General features: G+C 37.5%; 1 protein-coding gene across 1 annotated transcript in view; it reads right to left on the bottom strand.

The window, feature by feature from the left end:
• The window catches only part of DCP1A (decapping mRNA 1A), a 51465-nt gene extending 32217 nt beyond the window's left edge, over positions 1-19248 (bottom strand). Inside the window, exons 1-4 of the mRNA XM_034776449.1 lie at positions 19076-19248; positions 17339-17379; positions 14180-14307; positions 4301-4367 (exon numbers count right to left, since the gene is read on the bottom strand). Coding sequence (XP_034632340.1) covers positions 4301-4367; positions 14180-14307; positions 17339-17379; positions 19076-19210 — 371 coding nt within the window. The 5' untranslated portion in view covers positions 19211-19248. The remainder of the gene's footprint in view (positions 1-4300; positions 4368-14179; positions 14308-17338; positions 17380-19075) is intronic.
• Between the last annotated feature and the right edge of the window lie 3572 nt (positions 19249-22820).

Here is a 22820-nt window from a genome sequence, read left to right as displayed (position 1 = left end):
ACTTTTTACTTAAAAAAATTAAAACCCATTAAAATTGGAATATAATTTCATCAAAAAATTCAAAACAATTTTGGGGAGGGAATTTCATTTCACAGGAAATTTTGAAGCACTCGTTCCATTCAAGAACATATAGAATTTCCCATTAAATGGAAATCTGGTTCCTGTCCAGCTCGTTAGGGCAGTTACTTCTCAAGCTTAGCCTTAGCCAAAACCAATTAATTTTCCCCACCCCAGAGTTTTGAGAAAATTTTGGTCAGTCATTGGTGGGTTTTAAGAGACGGGGTTATTTTTTCCACCTTACAAAACTGTAAATACATGTTTTTTAGTGAGGGCTACCAAAGACAGAAAAACAAACCCACCCAGCTTTAGTTGTAAACTTTGCCGGTACACAATCCTTAACAGCAGCAAATGCCTTTGCTATGTTGGGGGAAATCTTTTAAATAAAAGGTTGACTGAAAAAGAATAATTTCTGAGCATGCTCGAAGGGCAAATCTCCCTGACACCATTCACATCAAAGAAAAAGGAGCTTCCAGAGCACAGCTGAACTATAAAAGCAATAGTTAAAACGCAGCAGTGGACAATTACAATTCCTTAATTTTCTTTAATATTCAGGTTTTGTTATGCTCTAAATATATCAGACGTGCATATCAAATTAAATGTGTATTTTATACATGCCATATCAAATAAGTTTTTTCAATACGTTATACATAATACGTACATATACATTAAAAAAAGATTGATGCAAACTCTTGCAAAAACACAAATTTTGAAGGTCATCTAAAGCTAGAAGTCTTTTGTAGCTGTTTTTTAATAGTTACAGACAATCAGAAGAGACGCTTTAGAAAAAATACAGGTGGAAAGAATATTTTTGGATTAAGTAAATTCTACTCTCCTATTTAAGAATTAGCTATATTACTGTAACTTTCCAAACGTTCATGACTTGGATCTTAACAGCTGGTGTGTGACAGCTCTATTAACTTAGAAGTGGGATCACTGCACAATAAGTTTATTGACTAAAGCATCCAGGCAGCACAGGGATTGCCAAAGCTCAAAGACAGCCAGCACACAGCCAGAGAAAGCAACTTAGAGAGGGCAGGCAGAAGGAGAGCATGAAGTTGAAAGTTCTCCCCTCCCTTTCGCAAAGACATTAACCAGGATTTTAATTTAAGTGTGTATTATGAAAACTCGTCCCTCTCACCCCTCCATTTGAAAACGGAGGGTCGAAGGGCAGTAATTTCTCCCTCTGTTTTGTGTCTTTAAGAAATTAAGATAGAAGTTCTAATAAAATATTGGACAGGTATCCAAAAATCTCACCAATAATATCTTCTTCCTTCCACTGCCTTCAATGGGCTTTCGATCAGATCTTTAGTTTTACTCTAACTGAAATCAGGGTTGTGATTTTTCATAGCTCCAAAAAAAAAAAAAAAAAAAAAATCTCATTGGAGGTTTTATTAAATGAAAAAAACTAGGGCTGTCAATTAATCGCAATTAAATCACGTGATTAACTCAAAAAAATTAACTGTGATTAATTGCACTGTTAAACAATAGAATACCAATTTAAATTTATTCAATATTTTTGGATTTTTTCCTACATTTTCAAATATATTGATTTCTATTACAACACAGGATACAAAGTTTACAGTGCTCACTTTATCATTTTTACAGTGCAAATATTTATAATAAAAATTATAAATGAAAGAAATAGTACCTACAAATACTGTAGTGCAATCTGTTTATTGTGAAAGTGTAACTTACAAATGTAGATTTTTTTTGTTTGTTACATAACTGCTCTCAAAAACAAAACAATGTAAAACTTTAGAGCCTACAAGTCTACTCCGTCCTACTTCTTGTTCAGCCAATTGCTAAGATAAACAAGTTTGTTTACATTTATGGGAGATACTGCTGACTGCTTCTTATTTACGTCACCTGAAAGTGAGAACAGGCGTTCGCATGGCACTGTTGTAGTCGGCGTTGCAAGGTATTTACATGCCAGATATGCTAAACATTCATATGCCCCTTCATATTTTGGCCACCATTCCAGAGGACATGCTACCATGCTGATGATGCTCATTAAAAAAAATAATGCATTAAACAAACTTGTGACTGAACTCCTTGGGGGAGAATTGTATATCTCCTGTTCTGTTTTTTCTGCCATACATTTCACGTTGTAGCAGTCTTGGATGATGATCCAGCACATGTTCATTTTAAGAACACTTTCACAGCCGATTTGACAAAACGCAAAGAAGGTACCAGTGTGAGATTTCTAAGGATAGCTACAGCACTCGACCCAAGGTTTAAGAATCTGAAGTGCCTTCCAAAACCTGAGAAGGATCAAGGTGTGGAGCATGCTTTCAGAAGTCTTAAAAGAGTAACACTCCGATGCAGAAACTACAGAACCCGAACCACCAAAAAAGAAAATCAACATTCTGCTGGTGTCATCTGACTCAGATGATGAAAGTGAACATGTGTTGGCCACTCTGCTTTGGATCATTATCGAATGGTGGTTGAAGCATGAAGGGATATATGAATCTTTAGCGCATCTGGCAAGTAAATACCTTGTGACACCGGCTACAATAGTGCCATGCGAATGCCTTTTCTCACTTTCATGTGACACTGTAAATAAGACGTGGGCAGCATTATCTCCTGCAAATTGTAACCAAACTTGTTCGTCTGAGCGATTGGCTGAAGTAGGACTGAGTGGACTTGTAGGTTCTAAAGTTTTACATTGTTTTATTTTTGAATGCAGTTATTTTTTGTACATAATTCTACATTTGTAAGTTCAACTTTCACGATAAAGAGACTGCACTACAGTACTTGTATTAGGTGAATTGAAATATACTATTTTTTTAAAGTGCAAATATTTGTAATAAAAATAAATATAAAGTGAGCACTGTACACTTTGTATTCTGTGTTGTAAATGAAATTAATATATTTGAAATTGTAGAAAACACCCACAAATATTTATATAAATGGTATTCTATTATTGTTTAATGGTGCGATTAATCACAATTAATTTTTTTAATCACTTGATAACCCTAGAAAAAACAAAATTCATATTATGTGGTTCACTGAAGCATATTTATTCTTCAAATATAAAAAGGCACATATAGTGTCCAAAATGAAAAGCTTGCAGTTCTGTAAGGTAAGACCACAGCTATCGAGACCCCCAATCAACTAACAGTCTCTTGAATCTGTCCTTCTATTAATAAAAGTTGGTATCTGTATGGTTTTACCAACTTACTTGCTTTTTCAGGACCGGATTACGAATTTTTGACCAAACCAATACAAATGTGATAAAAAAACACTCTTTTGATGCTAAGCTGGCTGGACAAGTTTTTTAAATTCTATTTTGCTATTTCACTCCGCACAATGTTTACATCCGGCTTTAAAGGAGGAACTGTTTTTGTTACTTTGTTCCATTCTAGTTGCTTACCACCACTTTCCTCAACTTTAGGCAAACTGTATCAAGATTAGTAATTACCAACTTCAGTACTATATGAGTTTAACACTAGTCACCTGTTTGCAGTATTGTGAAAACTGCTGAACATTTACTCTAGTTAGAATGCAAAAACATATTAGTAAATTAAACAATGAAGATTAAAAATTGTAGAACGAGATGAGGTAGCCAGCTTTACATGGGCCTTCCTACCCATCTTCCAGCAAATTTCTGGACTCTGACAAAGAAACCCTCTTAACAGTTCATAATTCCACTCACTCTCACCAGTCAGCCCCACACCTTTCTCCAATCACCAGTGATTACACCCATTTCCCTCATCCCTTGGCTTCTAGATAGGAAAAAAATAAACTCAAAAACTACAGAACTAACAGGCAACACAAAAATCTTCACTTTTTTGGTCTGGTAATTAAATGCATTCACTGTTCAAGTTGTTAATCATCTCAACTTATTTGTTGGACTCCTTTTTGTCTGTGTGGATATTTTGCCATCTAGGTTACCCTGATGTTATTTCAGGCAGGGTTGTATAAAATATATAAACAACCCAGAACACATGTGCACATATTTTTGGGGAGATGGGCATGGGGAAGGGTGGCAAGTTATTGATTTTGTCTTGTTTTACCTCAAGTATTTATAAGAACTTAACATTTTTGAAAGACTTCTGATGCTCTAAGTTCTAATGTGAATTAAAGATTTAGCTATTACAAAAAGTTAAAGAGAAGTAGTGAGAATATCAAAGTTTTGATTTTAAAAATGTTAAATATAAAAAGCATATTTCACAGTAAAAATTGAGAGAACATTACGTAAGTGACATTGGAGGGGAAAAATAAAAAACGAGGTACTTACTTAGCCATGAGTTTTGCTATTCGATGACAGTCATTCTTGTCATAAAACCAGATACTGTAAATAGACACTTGAAAACATAAAAAGAAAACAAGACAAAACTGTCAAAAATCATGTGGTAATAAAACAGCTCAGAGTAGCAGCCCACTAGCACTAAAATACACAGATTACAATCAATCTCCACTCATCTATCCTATGCATGAATGAGTATCATTTAGCAGGTAATTAGGAATACTAGTGTGTGCAGAAGCGGCATGAAAAACAACAAAATCAGTTAGGCTAGGAAATTACATTTAATTGGGCACCTTAAAATGTACAAAAAATTAAAATAATTTTTCATTCACAAAATGACTTTAGTTTTGCAAGTACTATACATCTTCCAAATGTTACAGCTTAACAATCATGAAATCATCAAGAGCATCTAGCACTTATGTAGTTCTAGTCCAGTTAATATTTGTAAATAAAACCATGAACTATTTCAGTTTGTTGCTTAGAGATCAGTAATAGTTTAAGTCACACATAAAACTGCCTTAATGAGACTTCAACTCCAGTGTGGTAATTAAGCTTTAGTCTTTTTTGGCACCTTCACTCATCTAAAACTCTCCCCACTGGAAATGTAACTGTGCGCAAGGGAGGCAGCCCTGAAATTCCAGTCGTACCAGTCTTATGTTTACAGATCTACTTCATGCTAGGTCCATGGTAGACTCTACTCCTAACATTTAGTAAGCATAGATTAGCTGAGGTCATGAAGGCTCCGATTCAGCAAGGCATTAAGTATATGCTTAATTTTCATCATGAGATCAGTACAACTAAAACTTGGCTGAATCAGGTTCTAAATCACATGGAGTTGAAAGTTACACCAAGTGAAATGGAGTAATTTTCAAAAATAATATTTCATTCCACCCTCGATGGAACAGTCAGAAAGAAACCCATGCCTTTGGAAAGATGGTCTTTCCAAGCGATGGCTCAAAGCATCTGCCAAGTGTATGAACTACAGTAATACTTTAGCTAAAGTACACTGCAACTGAATTACAGTTAAACAGAAAAATATCAATTCACAGGGTCATTGTAAAGTTCAGTAACACAAACAGTGAGGGGTTCTTCAAAACAGACAAAGACCTTTTTCATGATTCTGGACAGAATCATTTCAGTAACCCATTAAAATCTTTCAAGATTAGAAATATTTCTGTATTCTATTGAAATAAGCTATTTCTCTGAAAGATATCCTTGCCAAGTTTTTAGATATTGTAATTTGCAAATGGAACACACCTAATGGAGATTTGGTTTATTAGAAGAATTGTATTTGGATTTTCTAGTTGTACTTAATGCATTTGTTTACCAGATACTCATAGCCAACAAATGGAATGCAAACAGGTAGTGAACAGATTCCTGGGTTGGAAGATTGTTTTATTGAGTTTGTCAATAACATTTATCTCTAGCCTTAATTGGAAGCAGTTCCATACTGAAAGCAACAAAAATGTTTCCATTTATTTATTGTATGTCACAGAAAGGATACTAGCTTCTAAAATTTCGACCTCATAAAAGGGGCCCTTGACCTCACTACATGTGAGTAAAAGATTCCACCTATCAAAGGTGGTAATGCAGTTTTCCACTTCATCAAAAACACCACAAAATACATTATTCACATGTCCATCTCCATTAAATCCTATTACATGCCACAAGCATCTGAGAAGTTGCTTTATAAAAATAAAAACATTAAAAAAAAAAATCCACTATCTTTATATTGCAGTTCTTGTTAAGATTTATATGATGTCTGAGCCACTATTTGGTTAAACTATCCTTCACATTCAAAAGGAAAAAATTCTCAAACTGAAATTCATACTAAGATAGGCCAAAATAATTTCGTATCAGAGCTCAATGGGTATCCAGAAAACTTAATTTATCAACCGTAACTTACTAAGCCTCTGTAATGTGAATAGCAGTGCTTAAAGTGCTGCGCTGTAACTCTTCAGTGTGGATGCTACTGGCGCGAACTAAAATCTTCCTGGTTTGTGTCACACAACCAAAGTAGATTGACCTACTGTACTCGCATTCTAACATACATACAGTTTAAGGCAAACTGAAATATAATTTTCTAGGTCTAATCTTTGGAATTTATTAAAAAGCATGCAAGAGGCCCAAAGTTTAGGATCTGCAGCATGGATGACAGGCAACAACCTTCTTCAATCATAAAATCAAGATGACTGAATTGAAGAAATATACTATTGCCAGAAACTGAGCCAGTAAAGAGAGCCTTCATACATGCAAAAAAATATTATGAAAAAAACCTTACAATTGAGAAAGAATTTAAAAAAAAAACCCCAAACAACTATCTGAGCTGCCAGCTTAACATTATAAAAGCTTGGTTTCATTTTAAACCATTTCTCCCTTAGCAGGAATCCATTCTGTAGCATAATTTAGCATTATAAAACAAGCATCTTCCCCTTCCCCACTCCATTATCAGAAGACCTGCCAACAGGAAAAAAAATTCTTCAAAAGCATGTTTGCTAGAGAAATAAAGATAAGGAACCTATAATGATAGCTTAATGGAGGAAAATGATAACAGTAACACTCAATTCTGCCAGAAACAGACCAGCACAAGACCAGAAATGCATCCCAAATCTGCTCTGTCTACCAACATATCATAATGTTTCATTCTGTGCTGCTGGCAAGGAGTCATAGGGAGTTACCATGAAAGCCTGTCAGTGTCATTTATGATGGAAAACAGATTACCAAACTATTTACAAGGTTTACTAACAAGATACCTATTCTATACGGATTTCAGACACTTTCAGAAATTATGGTACTCACTTTCCCTCTCGCTTTTTAACAGCACAAAATCAGATGTTTTATACATAAATATTTAATATTAAAATTTGATTTTTGAACATGTTTCGAATTGTATGTTCATGTTTGATATGCAAACTACTGCATTTTATTGTTGCACATATAAGACATTGCTTAACAATCCTTTTACCAGATGCACCAAAATTATTGAGTGTTTACTAATTCCTTGTAAACTGATGCACTCTCTCCTGGTTATATTAAAATCCTGCTAAATGTGCCCCGAATGAAAGGAGCAGTAAAGGCTCCTTTCTATTACATTGATTACATCCAGGCTAATTGAACACAAAATTATTTGCTTGTGATTAGTGGGATTTATTGTAAAGACTATGCATCTCTTTAAAAATTCTGTGTGAGAGATTACCTAGTTTCACTATTCAACGGTATCAGTGTCATCTGCTGAGGCACCAAGTGTACAATTGCTTTTCTTCCTAGCGCAACAAGAAAATATTTGATTTCATTTTCACTCAGAATGGACACAATTGCTGAATTAGTTTAAATGGTATTGAACATAAAGTAGTAAATTATGTCCTAATCCATTATTGTGTTGCTCCAGTTTTTCCACTGATGTCACGCTACTAAAGCTTTTCCTCTATTTTTATTTTAAATTTACTGAAAGCTGAGCAACGTCTTTAGTGAGAAGACAGAAATGCTGTCATTGTTTCACACCATCAACCAATATCTTCAGTTAGATTTATATTTTGCATATTCACACTGTCTTTAACATAATTAGCATAATTCCTGGGCCACATTATAACTTATTCCTGATTTGTCAACTCAGATTTGGTTATCTTTAATTTAATTCTAATGTGAGATTAAAATGCCCGGCTAAAATTTCTATGCAGTATTTTTTGTTCCATGGTTATTTTGTTACATTCTTTCTGAACCATTATAACTTAGCAAAATGTGCTTAAAAAGAAGAAAAAAAATTAATAAAAATTGCTATGAAAGGTGAGTTTATCCTGCCAAACGAGCACAATACTATAGTTCCAGGATGAAGGCTTTGAGAAATATATTTGTATCATATTCCATTGTTTTTAATCAGGAAAAATTGCAGAAAAACCAATATCACATAAAACAAGACCTAACAACAGCTGCCGGAAAACATTCTATATTTCACATGAAAGCAAAAAAGAGATATCATCTCAGTGAAGTGTGGAACCTCAAAACACAGCACTCAAGGACAATAAAGGAAACATGCACCTTTCTTCTTGGCAGTTGGTTAGAACAAACTGAGGATAATCAGGGAAACAAACTCCTAACACAATTATTTAATCTGTTGTCCCAGAGAAAAATTAAATGAATTAACCTGATCAGAAAAGACATTCTCTAGTCTAAATAGTATTCCAGATTTACTAGTAGTGTGTGCTAAATCCTTTACCCAACTTACACGTAAAAGCCAAGTGTTAATGGATTTGCTCGGAGACAAATCAAGTTTCCTTACTCAGCCACAACATGGATTACTACTTTACAACAGTGACCCAGAATAGGAAAGTCACTGCTGTTAAAACACCGTCTCAAAGACCATACTATTCTTACTATCCTCAACTTGAACTCTATCGAATGCCCTTTCCCCTCTCAAAAAACCAAACCAAACCACAACAAAAAGCCCCACTTGTATTTTACCTCTTCTCTCTATAAAAGTGGCAACAAGCAGCTACCTCCTTATCTTGGACCAGTAGGTTGAGCTAATGCAGTTGCTCTAGATCCATTCTCCTTCAGCAATCATGGAGACATGTTATGCTGGATACATTGCTGATATGAATGATAATGGGACAGTGTCTTAAGGCTAAGACACACAGCACTAAAAGCAATTATGCAACTTATTTTTTTGTAAATCTTGTGAAATGAAACAACTAATTTGGTTTTTAGTGTTCTGGATACAGAATGTACTTTTTAAGCTTTAAAAGGTCATTAAATGACAAGCAAAGAAGACAGCAGCTTGTAGTTCAGATTTCATTTTGAATATCAGTGCAAACCCCCACCCCCCAAGGATCCACCTTCTCTGTTGCATTAGCTTTCCTACCCTTGAACTGGGAAAGGGCAAGCAGAGAACTAAGGCAAGGAAACACCACAGTACCATATTTCTTCTCTTCTTAATATTAAAAGTTTATGTTTAGCATCTATCTTTTCAGCACCATGGAAATTAATTCTCCTGACCTATCTAGTGAACTAGATTTGATTAAAAAACCTCTACATCAAGAAAAAGACCTCAGATACAAAGGGAAAATTATAAGTGAAACAGAATTAGAAGCATACTTCTTGCAAACTTTTAGAGGTAAGTTTATTACTGTTTAAAATGTTCAACTCATTTTCTTTCACTGTAAAGCAGACTAAACTTGTTGAGAATATTACTGCAGAGCAATCATTATCTGGCACATATTTTAAATGAAGTTAAGATCTGACTTCAACTACACAATGAACGTTTCAAACTACAAATGCATAATATTGTTGCTCTATGTACTTCCACCAGTATAAATGAAGGGACGAGAAATCATGGGGTGTGAAATTCTGTAAAAAGCTCATAATGTATGATTTTAACCAAAATTCTGGGACAACCGTAAACATACATTTAAAAGGTTGGTTTTGATGCTATCAGTGTGATTCAAATGCTTCTTGAGGGAAAAAAAGGAAACTTCTCAAACAGCATGAACTATAAGTCACCTTATGTCTAAAAAGATTAAGGGAAATTGACAAGTGACCACAATGCAAGCAGCAACAAACAAACACTACCGGGAGTGGGGAAATATAAACAGTTTTGCCACGTTACATATTTTCTGACCAATATATATTCAGTCCCATACATATATAGACTGTACTAGGAGACAGTATAATATGCACACCGGCAGAGACAATGGAAAGATTTTTTTTTCCATAGGAAAAATCTTAAGATAAATTCAAAATGTGTCAAAGACTAGAAGAAATTGGATAACTCTACTTCTCACACTTGGGATCATTCTCATGCTTTCTCCATTAAATTCACTACTTCCTAAAACAGAGATGGAATATTTCTTTTTGTTATCTAGTCTAGTAATAATTCCACTCTACCAAGATATCACCTTAATTGGTATAATGTCAAATAAGATCTTAAGTCATCATAAGTTGTCATTTCTGTAGCAGAGAGATCTGATACATTATGGATAAAGAGTTAGAATTTCAAAGCTGTATTATATACAACTTTTGAAGCTGACAGTGACTTGCCTCACTAATGATTAAAGAGTTTTTGGTACTGTTCTAGGATGCAAACAATCTGTCTTAATCCTACATTTGTTTTCTCAAAACATCATTATTTGAAATAGGAAAAAGTTTTTCTATGTATCTTCCTAACTCAAGAATATAAAAAGAGAAATAGTAGAGTTCTAAAACAAATACCTTTAAAGAATAAAATGTACATGTAACACACCACACAGAGACAGATACAATGGATAAATGATCTCATTAAAGACTAAACAAATTAAATGAGAGGAAAAAATGAAATGAAAAACTAGAAAAACGGAAGTTATATGAAAAAAAAACATATTAGGTCACTTAGTTCATCCTCATGACAATACAACCCATGAAAGAGAATATAACTGTCCAATTAATAAATTTGTGTGCAACAAAAATGTTTTTCAGACATATGCAGAGTATTCAAAAAAAATACTGCTGAAGAAACAGACCGCTCTAACAGATTAGTATTCAATTCTAATTACAAATCTAAACAACTTAATAGGAAACATTTTTATTAGTCCAATACTAAAAACATTAAAGGCCATTTGTACCATCAGATGAATATGGCAATATATCTGAGGTTTTTGTTTTGCAGTAGCTACAAATCAGCTCTAATGCACAATAAACTAGTCATAGCAATTCTGCCATAGGAAAAATGCGCAAGCAAGTCATAACCCTTGGGGGCTTTATGAAATGTGTGGACTACAAAAAAGCCTGACAAGCAAATCTTTTCTACTATCCCCGCCAGCCAGGCAAGTTACCTGTCAAAAGCAGCCAGCATAAAAATAATCATCTGAGGGCTACTTTGTGGCTGACATGAGACCAATCCAGTTCATAATCGATAGATATTTGTATCACTCAAGGAGTTCCCATGCTGGCAGTCTCAACAGAGGTGTCACAGACTGAACTGGTACCTCTTATCCCCAATGATTATTTCAGGTCAAGGCATAATGGCAGGGCACGGTGAAGAACTTTGCAATTCCACTGCCTTCACAGTTTTTGCTGTGTTTTAAAAGTGTTACTGATATGGTACTTTTTAAAATCAACATTTAACTTAGTGAAAGGAAATTATTTTGCCATCTTTTACCCCTTGCTCTATGTCCCTAGGGAAGTGCAAACCCTAGCTCACAGCAGGACCACATTTCTTATGATAAATGAAACAGATAAACTCCTTTCAGGATCAGAAATGTGGAGCAGCTTTGGTGGCCATGATATAGGCTGAGGTTTTAGGAGTTCTTGAGAAATACGAGGCATTCCCAGCCCATCAGCTCAGGAAGCAGAATAATCAGTACAAGATTTCCTCATTACATTGAGCACAAAGTTATCATTAACTTAGACTACAACAGTGGGTTTCATAAATGAACCTGCTTCTTGTCTATTTTGAAATGTACCTTCCTTTAGCTTAAAAGTGCTCAATGTATGGACCTCATCAAATTCAGTGAAAAAGTAACTAAAACAAAGGGAGTATGTAATTAGGCCAGTTCAGGATTTTAAAAGTGAGTCCCTGAAAAGGCAGCAATACTAAATTATTTCTAGTGATCATGCTTGGCTGACTTGATAAAAAATGCACAAATGTTTAAATATTCCCTCTTTAGAGCTGTTAAATTTTACTAACATGAAGGGAAGAACAAGAGGCTGATTTTCCATAACATAATCCATGAGGATGAGAGTGGGGTAGAGAAATTTGCATATATAGAGAGACCAGAATTTTCCCCACCCACTCCCCTAATCCCTGTAATCCTCAATTTCATTCCTAAATGCAGTAAACTAATATATTTATAAGTTCTATAGTTCTACTCTGTAGCCCCATAACTTGTAATTAGGAGCTAACAAAACTGTTGTCTCAACTATATTATACTGGAAATAATGCTTACTTTTCCAAATGACTTTGAAATTGCACAGGAGTTTCTCAAAGCAACCAACTACCTGTATAAGAAAAAGGGCAGACTCTCCTTTCAGAGCAGTATTATTCCCACGATTTGTTTGACCTCAAGTAAGAGAAAAAGCCTATCACAAAGATAAGATAATGGGCTACTACATAGTTGCACCTTGAAAGGAGGAAAAGAATTTAAGGCAACAGTCATGAATGATCTCCCTCTAAAATACAACTTACTAACTCAAGGCTCTTCAGATACAGCCCACTCATTTTATTTCTTTAACAAAGGGGTTATCTGGTTTACTCTTTCTATGAAACAGTATTCTTTTAAAACCTGACATCTCCATATATTATGTTTTCTTTGAAGTTTGCACGTCAGGGAAATTCTGGAAGTTCAGAAATCTCAACAGGACAATTTACTCATACAACTCCTAATTAACCATCATAAACGGATTCTTTGTGCAAAATCTAAAGCTACTGTACTTCCTATGTACAGTAGGCCTCTAACAACGCAATTTTTATACAGTATAAGAGGTAATTTTTCTCTCCCCAACTAGCAGTCCTTCCTCTGAATATGATCACAATATGGTTTAACATTGACAAAGGCTTTCTTGGCAGCATTTCTGCTGAAACCTTTACAGAATAGGCATTAATGCCGGCTGTAAACTCTTTCTGTTGTTAATTGAATGCACTATGGGTATAACACCTGAAATGGAAATACACTGATGCTGAGGCAAGAAGGAGAAATACACCCCTCTTTTGTTTCCCAGCCCCCTAACCAAAAATCACTGTTTACCTACCCATGTAGTGAATTTATACAAGCTGAAGGATTGTGCTCCAGAAAGTGTTGCCACTGACTGTTTTTAATTGGAAAGATATAATACAGAGGAGCCCAGATTTGATACTCAAGATTGTGTCTGCTACATTTGCCTCTCTTATAGGAGGGGAGAAGCTAAACGTTTTAAGAAATTTACATATGTGAGGGAAAAGTGAGGAAGCAAATCCAAAACTCAAAAACTGAAACGGGAAGGGAAAAGGAAGGGGAGGTGAAGAAGAAACTAGAATCATATGTAATATAAAGCCAAGATGTAGCTCTCTCTGCTCTAGTATTTAGACTTAGAAATTGATCTGGATGGAGCTAAGCAAACACTGCTGGACTCAGAGAGAGATGGTTAAAGGGGTCAGCTCTCTGTGGCTCAAAGGAAAATCACTGAATGGAGAATTATAAAACTTCACCTAATAATACTGCATATTATTACGTAGGCTCAAGCTCAATGTTTTCCTTGCATGGTTAAAGGGTATAATATATTTCTGTACATGTGTGTCGAGAGGGAATGTATAAACATGAGTCCACTGTATCCTAATGTAAAGAAAAGAAGCTCCGTCCCCTGAGTTGAGCAGTTCCCACCACAAGCAGTCTCATTTCCATGACGCAGCTGACTATACTCTCACCTTCCACTTGCAAAATAAGACAGTGAAAAACTAAAACCATATAAAATCAGAAGCCACAGTCACATTTTTATTTTATTTTTAAGTTTAAAGTTTTACACATAAGAAATAACCAGATGCAGCGGAATTGTTCTACAAAGTTTCAGAAAACTTTAATTCCATTTTGCATACGACATACCACCCTGTATATGTGATCCCTTTTCTAAAATAAAAGGTTGACTTATGATCTAACAGGATGAATATCAAACTATGTATAGTGCCCCTACATTGATAAAAACGGTTAAAATAAACAGCAACTTCAAGGTAATGTGCAAGGTAAAACTACACATAACTGTATTAAATCAAGTAGCACAGACAAGGAAATAGCCGCAGACATTTCATTAGAATCTGACATATTACATTATGCTTGAAACAGACCATTAGATCACAGAACCTGAAAGTGGCCTACATCAGAAGACAGTTTGAACTTCTATATAATAGATTTTTAAAACACCTATACTCACAGCTAGCGTTTCTGTAAAGAAGAAAAGGTTCATGCAGTTGAAATTCCAAGTCTTTATTTACTGGCTCAACTAGGTTGTGCATATTCAGTCGATTCACAATCGTAAAACCATAGTAGGGAGAAGCTGACCTGTTGTTTCATTGAGAATAGAGTCATTTGTTAAATGTATATCAAGTTTTTACTAAAGCAAAAATATTATCACATGTCTATGCTTTCAAATGCCAAAACAAAGCATGGATTAAGAGTATAATTTGTAATGCCATATGTGCTTAGTTAAAATAGCCACCTTCACAATATATTTTTATGACAAACTGTTATGCAGTTCAACCAAGCATTACTAATACTCTATTCCTTTCCGTCACATGAAACTTTATCAAGATAGACAGATAAGTTTATAAATGCAGAAACCAGTAAATATATCTAGTTTATACATAGTTACTAGTTATGTAATCATGTTTACATGAAAATACACCAAAGCAAATACATCATGCAATATAAAACCAAGCCTATGCACATAAGAAAACATTTTATAGGTTCAAATGAATTTCTACAGCATAACAAATAGTCAAAGATGAGTAAACAAAAACAAAAAAAGATACTTTAATAGTTAGAAGTACTTTACATGATCTAAAGTGATCTATGTGGGAAAAGTTTCTAGTTTTCATAAGTAATGGCAAGAATGGATAAAACTGACCCCTTTGGTGAGCAAAACAGTGAAAATCATAGCAGTAACAAATTTAAAAATATTCCTCATCTTACTAGAAGAGAAGACTCAATTAAATTAAAAAGCAGCAAAATTAAAACTGATTGAAGAAAATACTTCAGTTTAAATTTTGCTTTTTAAAATGTTATAATTTTACATATACAATTTATAATTTTAACTTGCTGAACTTGGACTTCAAGATATTATTGAGGCCAAGAGGTTTAATAAGTATTCAGAACAGGATTTAACTACAGATGACATCCATTATTAAAAATTACAATCCTGAAAAGACTTATGCACATATTGAATCTTATGTACTGTGAAGTACCTTTGAAGTCAATGCAACTACTCAGAGGCCTGGTCCACACTAACCCCCCACTTCGGACTAAGGTACGCAAATTCAGCTACGTTAATAACGTAGCTGAATTCGAAGTACCTTAGTCCGAACTTACCGCAGGTCCAGACGTGGCAGGCAGGCTCCCCCGTCGATGCTGCGTACTCCTCTCGCTGACCTGGAGTACCGGTGTCGACGGCAAGCACTTCCGGGATCGATCCGGGATCAATTTATCGCGTCTAGACAAGACGCGATAAATCGATCCCAGAAGCTCAATCGCTTACATCCGGACCAGGAAGTAAGTACAGACGTACCCAGAGTGTATAAAGGTAAGACTGGGCAATGAGTCGTCGTAAGATCAGGGTCTTGTGGGTTTAGACCTCTTATGTTTCATGGGATAGGACAGTCACTAAGGGCCTTGTCCATAGATAATTGAAGTCAATGGAAACACATTGATTTAATTGGGCTTTGGGATCAGACCCTTTCTGCCTGGAATTAGGAAGACGCTTCTCTCATATGTTTCTTGTACCTACCAGGAGATTCAGAGGAATTGGGCACTACCAGACAGGATATTGGATTAGATAGTCTTATTGGTTAAACTGGTATTGCAAATGCTAGTTTCCTAAAGTCTTCTGGAAAGACCTTTGCTGGCTTATGAGATTTTATCAGCTGGAAAAGAATGTTTATATTTTCTCTTAAAAAAAACTCAGTTGGCAAAATTTACCTCTACCTTAAATAGACACAACTTCATTAAGAGTTGAGTATTATTAAAAGAGCAGGGAATATATTCAGAGAGGATCCAAAAGCACCCCAACTTGCCTCATAAAGGGAGAGTTTTTTTCCCCAGACCTCAAAATAGTTCCTAAAAGAAAATGAATATATAGAAAAATTGCTTTGACAAGCATAACAACATTTAACTTCTAAATATTCTGTGTAAGACTTGCTTTAGAGTCTAGCTTTGGAAAAAAAGCAAGCAAACACTTGAAGGTCAAAACAAAACAATTTCATATTTGTTTCCTCTTAAATTATTAGATGATAATATATCCTTATGCTCAGCTATGCCTTTTAACACTTATGGGAACATAGCCGCAAGATGACTTTTTTCTGGTCATATTGTGCGGATACCCTGAGGAAAAATACACAACCACAAACAAAAATTTGCTACATTATAATCAGATGTGATTAGCTGTATAGATTTCATCAACATCATGGCCACATTCACTAAGGGCCCAATAATGCAGGGTGCTGAGAGCCTCCTGAGAGGCGCTGAACATACTTGATTACAAGATTTACGCACATGCTTAATTTTACTACTGCAAGCAGGTCCCATTGAAATCAACAGGACTACTCATGTAGTGAAATTAAGCATTTGCTCAAGTGATTATAGGAATGGAGCTCAATGGACATTCAGAACCTCACAGTGCTACGGACAAAAGAAATACTAGTAATATGAAGCAGGTTGCTGCCTGTCTCAGGATGGATAGATTAGTTCTCCATTCACATTTCTTGCATATAATGGAGCAGTAATTCATTGTTAAATTAGTGATTTGCCTTTGGTTTAAGATGACTCTTTGGTGATATTTACATGCTATTTCTCATTAAGGAAATATTGGGACATTTCTCTCAAAGTCACCTGTTGAACAAATCAAAAAGCCAAAAGCTGCACACATACCATCTGTATCACAACCAGTGGAAAATGGCAGACCCATGCACTGGAAACTATTTTAAGAGAGGTTTGGAAAAAAATATAAATTATATAATTCATAATTTCTGGACTATGGAAGTTAGAGGAAACATCATCACTTGGGTCATTTAAAGCACTCAGGAATACATTAGCGAATGATGCTTTATTACCAAAATTATTAACAAAGCAACCTAATTACGACTTCCATTTCTATGATTCTCTCTCTTCGTTTTATTCATTTATTTTCTTCAAGATTGTTACTGAAAAGTTGTGTACGTGCTTTTTGAAGAGTTATATGCCTAGCTGCTAAATTTATTTTTAAAACAGGCAGTTGGAGGTGAATTTCTGGTCAAATATCAGAATTAGCTGAAAAGCCTACTGTGACAAAATCTAAACTTAATAGTTACATATTACAGTAAAGGATTTTTGTATAACTTACCTTCTGTACACAAATAAGGTACCTTCTATGTCAGTTTTCTCCTACAACAGACAGCAATTATAGTTATTTCAGGGATATGTTTGCTCACACAGTTATGCAGCATTCTAAGAAAAGAGTTTTTAGTACCTTCTCACAAAGAGGTTTGACATCATAGGCCTCAGATTTAAGCTCTTATCTTTTCAGTGAATTGCTAACCCTTTCAGGCAAATATGTAGTTATACATGTCACCTTGTTGATAAAAACAATTATTCAATTTTAAAGCAATGATAAATTTCTGATTACTTTCTCTTCCAAACCAGCTTCACTAGAGCAGTTAAAATTAAGTATTTTCTTTATAGTAACCCCATATTCACTAATACAAGTTTTTTTTTTAGTTTGCAAAGTAAAACATGTATCTTGTAATGAGAAGTTACAATGGGATTTTTTTTGGACATATCTTTTATTATAATTGTACGCTATGCACCATGACTTTAAGTATCAAAGGGTAGCCATGTTAGTTTGTATCCACAAAAACAACAAGTCCGGTGGCACCTTAAAGTCTAACCGATTTATTTGGGCATAAGCTTTCATGGGTAAAAAAACTCACTTCTTCAGACTTTGTTTTATACATTAAAACGTATCTAAAAAGAAAAAACCCTTATGGTTTACCACCTGCAAAATAACATCTGACTCCTGCACACAACTCTGAGTTCAACTGGATTACTCATGTGGAAAGTTACGCACATGCTTAAATTTTTGCAGGACTGAGATCTCAGAGGCCAGAGGCTATTCAGTTACAATCGTGTAATTGGAAGCCTGTGTGTCTTTGACAAGATTTTTTTAAAAGTAACCCCAAAGCTCTTTACATTCATACTAACTTGTAGAAATGTAGTGTACATAGATGGCCTTTATTTTCAAAACTGAAAAACGTTCTTGAAATGAAACAGAAATTGTATTTAAGCAGAACAGTCATTATCGACATTTCTCAAATTCCATACTTTGTGAACCTCAACATTACCAGCTAGTGGAAAACGACAGCTAAAAAGGTGTGTACACACTCATCTACAAACAAAGCAGTGAGAGTATAAAGGGCAACAGGCAAGACTACAATACCTGCTACAATTATAACAGCATACATTCTGAAAGAACAGGAGTACTTGTAGCACCTTAGAGACTAATGAATTTATTTGAGCATAAGCTTTTGTGGACTACAGCCCACTTCATCAGATGCACAGAATGGAACACACAGAAAGAAGATATTTATACATTCAAGCAATGTCACAAGGAAAGTCTGTTCTTTCCTATCAGACATTCCATTTCACTCTTTCTGATGTTTCCTCTGATTTAAATGGTCTCCACAGCCTAAGAAGAGTCCGAGCTGCTGGCGGGAGGGAAGGTGTGAAGATCTCAAACTTCGCAGCGTCACAGCTCCTACCCCGCAAACCACAGTGCCACAATCTGACCGGCCCCGAAACCCTGTGGCTTCCTGTCCCGAGGGGGGCGGGAGGGGAAAGGGGGGTGCTGGGGCTGCCACTCCGCACTGGTGGGGGGAGTTTCCGTTTCTCCAGGGAAAGGGGCAGGGCGGGTCAGTGGCGATATCTGCGCGCTGATGATGGGGGATGTGTGTGTGTGTCGGTGTCCACTCCCCGGGAGAAGGGGGAGGGCCCGTGCCCAGCTCTCCTCCGCGGGGAACGCGTGGGGAGGGATCTGTAGCTCTCCTAGGGGACGGGAGACGGCAGGATCCTGCTCCCCACTTACCCACTCGTTGGTTTTGGGGCTGAAGCTGTACAGCGCGACCTGGCCGGTCACGTCGGCGATGCTGGTGATGTAGGGATCGTGCCGCTTTAAGGCCGCCAGGCTCATCTCCTGTCCCGCTTTACTCAGCGACTCCATCTTGGATCCCGGGAGGAAGCGGAGGGGGAGGAGGAGAGAGCGACCAGCGCGGAGTCACGTGTGCAGCTTCCCTGCTCTCGCCCGGGCACAGCGGCCTCAGCGCCGCCCGTTCCGCCCTGAGGCCGCTGCGCTTTGGTTCCGCCTGCTGGGCGCAGGGCTGCGGCCCACAGGCCGACCGGGAAGCTGTCAGGGAGCTAGTACCTTCCCCCCACCTCCACAGAGCTCCTAACGGGGACCTGTGCCAGGGAACCCCAGCTCCGAGTTCAGAGCCCCGAGGGACTCCCCGCTCTGACCTCCCTGGCAAGGAGCTGCCCCGAGCTGGACGGCCGGAGAGTTTCCCTGCCCTAGAAAATGAGGTGGTGTTAGCTAGCCTGAAGCTGAACACGACTCTGCGGTCAGTGCGGACCTGTGGGTGGCGTCTGACATGAGGCTGAACACGACTAATCCCTGTCTGCACTTGCTACAAAATTGTGATTAGCATCGTATTAGGCAACAGCTTCATCTTCTATTGAAGACAATTTGGAGGGACTGACACCCCTACCTGCACCCCCAGGCACCTCTGCAAAAACCAGTAACACGCCCACCCTGGAGCTCCGCAGGACCTTTCCCCCCCTTCCCTGCCTTCTGGAGCCCCAAGGGTTCCACCACTCCTGGCCCAGCAGATTCCTGTCCTTGGCCTGAATCCCTGAGGTTGTACTCTCCATTCCAGTAGAGATGTATCCCTGGAGCCCTGAGGGGCCTCCCATGGACTTGGCTACCCCACAGCCTTGTACACACTCCTAGCAGGTATCAGAGAGGTAGCCATGTTAGTCTGGATCTGTAAAAAGCGACGAAGAGTCCTGTGGGATTCACCAACCCTGACAAGAAAATGTTGACAGCACGGTGGGATTGAAAAGCAAATGGCCATATGGGGTTTTATTTCAGATTTCCTGTGTGCTAGCTCCAGCTCCACCTAAAGACTCTCACACAGCTAAGAGACCTGCAGGACTCTTCTTGCTTACCAGGAGGGCTTTCCCACTCAGTAATGGTGCCCAGTTAATACAAAGCTGCTGGGGTGAAGAAGGAGTAGGAGTAGGGTTATCAGACAGCAAGTGTGAAAAATCAGGACAGCGTGTGAGGGGGTACTAGGAGCCTATATTGGAAAAAGCCCCAAATATCAGGACTGTCCCTATAAAATCAGGACATCTGGTCACCCTAAGGAGGAGAAGGAGCAGGTGGCTGCCTCAGGGCCTTGTTGGCAATTATGTGAGAGGACAAAATAAGGAACCAGGCACTTATGGGGTGAGGCTTTCCCTTGTCCCCTGCCTTCTTATTCTGGCCCTGAGCTTGTTTCCCTTGAGCTACTGGTCTAGTGGGGAGATTCACAGGTCACTCTCCATTTGATCAGTCTTTCCACATCTGGATATGCCATGTGCACAGAAACAAGCTCATCTGACCCTCATCTCTAATATCCTGGGACCAACAGGGCTACAACATTAATCATTGACATATATGGGTAATGCCTCTAGCACACATGGAGGTGGAGCCTCAGTTTATTTGCTTTGATTGAAATTGGGCCTGGTGGATACCACTGGTTTATAGAGATAGCCTTACTGAATCAGACCAGTGGTTCAACTAGTCCAATATTATGTATCTGACAGTAGCCAAAACTCCAAGTTTATCTATCTTAGGTATTTACATGGCCCCATTACCAGAGTATCTTGTGATCTTTAATGTATTCAGCCTCACAACACTACTATGAGGCAAGGAAGAACTCTTATCCCCATTTTACAGATGGGGTACTTAGACTAATAACTTGCCCAAAGTAACATGGGAGATCTGTGTTAAAGGTGGGACTTGAAATCAGGTCTCCCAAGCCCTATGTTATTGCCCTAACCCCTGGACCATCCTTTCTCCTTGAAGTACAACAAATCTTGTAGTTGACAGTTATGGAATAACCTGCCTACAGGCAATATTTTTTTTCTAAGCCCTTATATTTAGAGGTTTGTTGCTGCACTGAAACATGTGGGTTTATATCCCATCCAAAGCCTATTTAATATAACTGTATATGTAGTAGGGGACTGTGCAAAATATTCATAAAATGGTTTGCAAATCTCACATTTGTGGATTTTCTGCATTTAATTTGATCTAAGGGAACTGGTTTTATTTTGTGAAAAGCCTTCATGATGCTACTCCTTTAGACCATGCGGCTAGTCAAAGTCTGGGGCCCTGCAGGTTGTTCCAGCTGGGAGTAGAAATTGACAATGGAGTCTGGTATTTGTTTTGATGAAATCCTGTTTATTTACAAGGAATGTACAAAGTCCTACCTCCTCCCTGATCCCCAAATCTTATGAGGGGTGCAATAGTTGAACAGTTTACAAGGTAAACCTTCTGGTGTTCCTAGGTTTTCTGTCTCCCTTCCAGAGGTTTTGCTGCCGGAGGGCCTGATATAACCTGTAAAGTTTTGTCTTCTATTGGCTCTGCAGTAGTAGTAAACTAGCAAACACTATTGTCAGAGTGCTGTTGATATAATTTGTGATGCAGGTGTACAAAGCTAGGCCCAAATTCTGCTTTTCAGCATTCTTGCATGATTCTCATTAAGGGCCAGACTGTAAAGTGCACATGTACTGATACACAGAGTGGAACCTTCTCACCCCATGTATACCCCTGAGAAGAATGAGGAACTTTTCTTGTCAGGTGCCCTGGGAGTCTTGCATTACTCAAAAAGGGCAGGGAGGAGTCCAGGGCTTGCTGAGAGGGCTGGCTGCACCAGAAGAACAGGCTTCCCTATCCTAAAGGATTACCATTTGAAAGGTTCAAGGTGGGTGCAGTCTGCACACCCACTGTGCATCCAGAAACTCAAGATAGGATTGTGCCTTCCTGTGACACAATCCCACCTGAAGCAATCCCAGGGGCAGTATCACTTCACATTGTCCTTTACTCAAGCCTCTGTTTATCTGGTACAATCAAACCCCAAGTGTGTTAACTTTAATGGGGGCTTACAAGGGCAGAAAATGGCATCTATGATGAGGTAAAATGCTGTATATTGTGAGTTAAAGTGGTTGAGAACTATTCTTTCCTATATTAAATGGAGGGAAAACAGGTATGAAAAAGAGAAAAAAAAAGTATTTGAAAACTATTTTAAACAAAAAGGGTGTCTAACTTTCTAGAGACTAAAGGAAAAATGCGGAAAAAAAAATTAAAAACCCTTTTGAACTTTGGATCTCAGTAATGTTTCTAATAGCTGCACCAAAGAGGATGATCTTTGTCTTCATGTCAGGCTCAGACAAGCCTGCTCTAAAGCAAACATAGCTTTCAAACTAACGTAATGAGAAGATCTTGACAAAGGGCAGCTTTCTGCAATGCCAGATCTTCTTTACTGCATCTTGAATTAAAAGTGAATCATGAAGAGCACTGATAACAGAATCAAGTGGGAGTTTTGGTTAATGGATTGTTTTCCTCCTTCATCCTCTAACCCCAGTTCCACATTCTAGTGAGTTTGTTCTCCTTGCCCTTCTTCTCTGCTGGTGCCTCATTGTGTGATATTTTATATCAGAAATGAATGAATAGTGTGGGCTCCCATCTGCTTCCTCTGCCCTGAAGTACACAGAAGCATATGCTTAGCTTCAAA

This window comes from Trachemys scripta, chromosome 7 (genome assembly GCF_013100865.1).
Source record: "Trachemys scripta elegans isolate TJP31775 chromosome 7, CAS_Tse_1.0, whole genome shotgun sequence".
NCBI lineage: Eukaryota > Metazoa > Chordata > Testudines > Emydidae > Trachemys > Trachemys scripta.
Note: the sequence above shows the minus strand (reverse complement) of the source record. Positions and strands in the feature narration are given on the sequence as shown.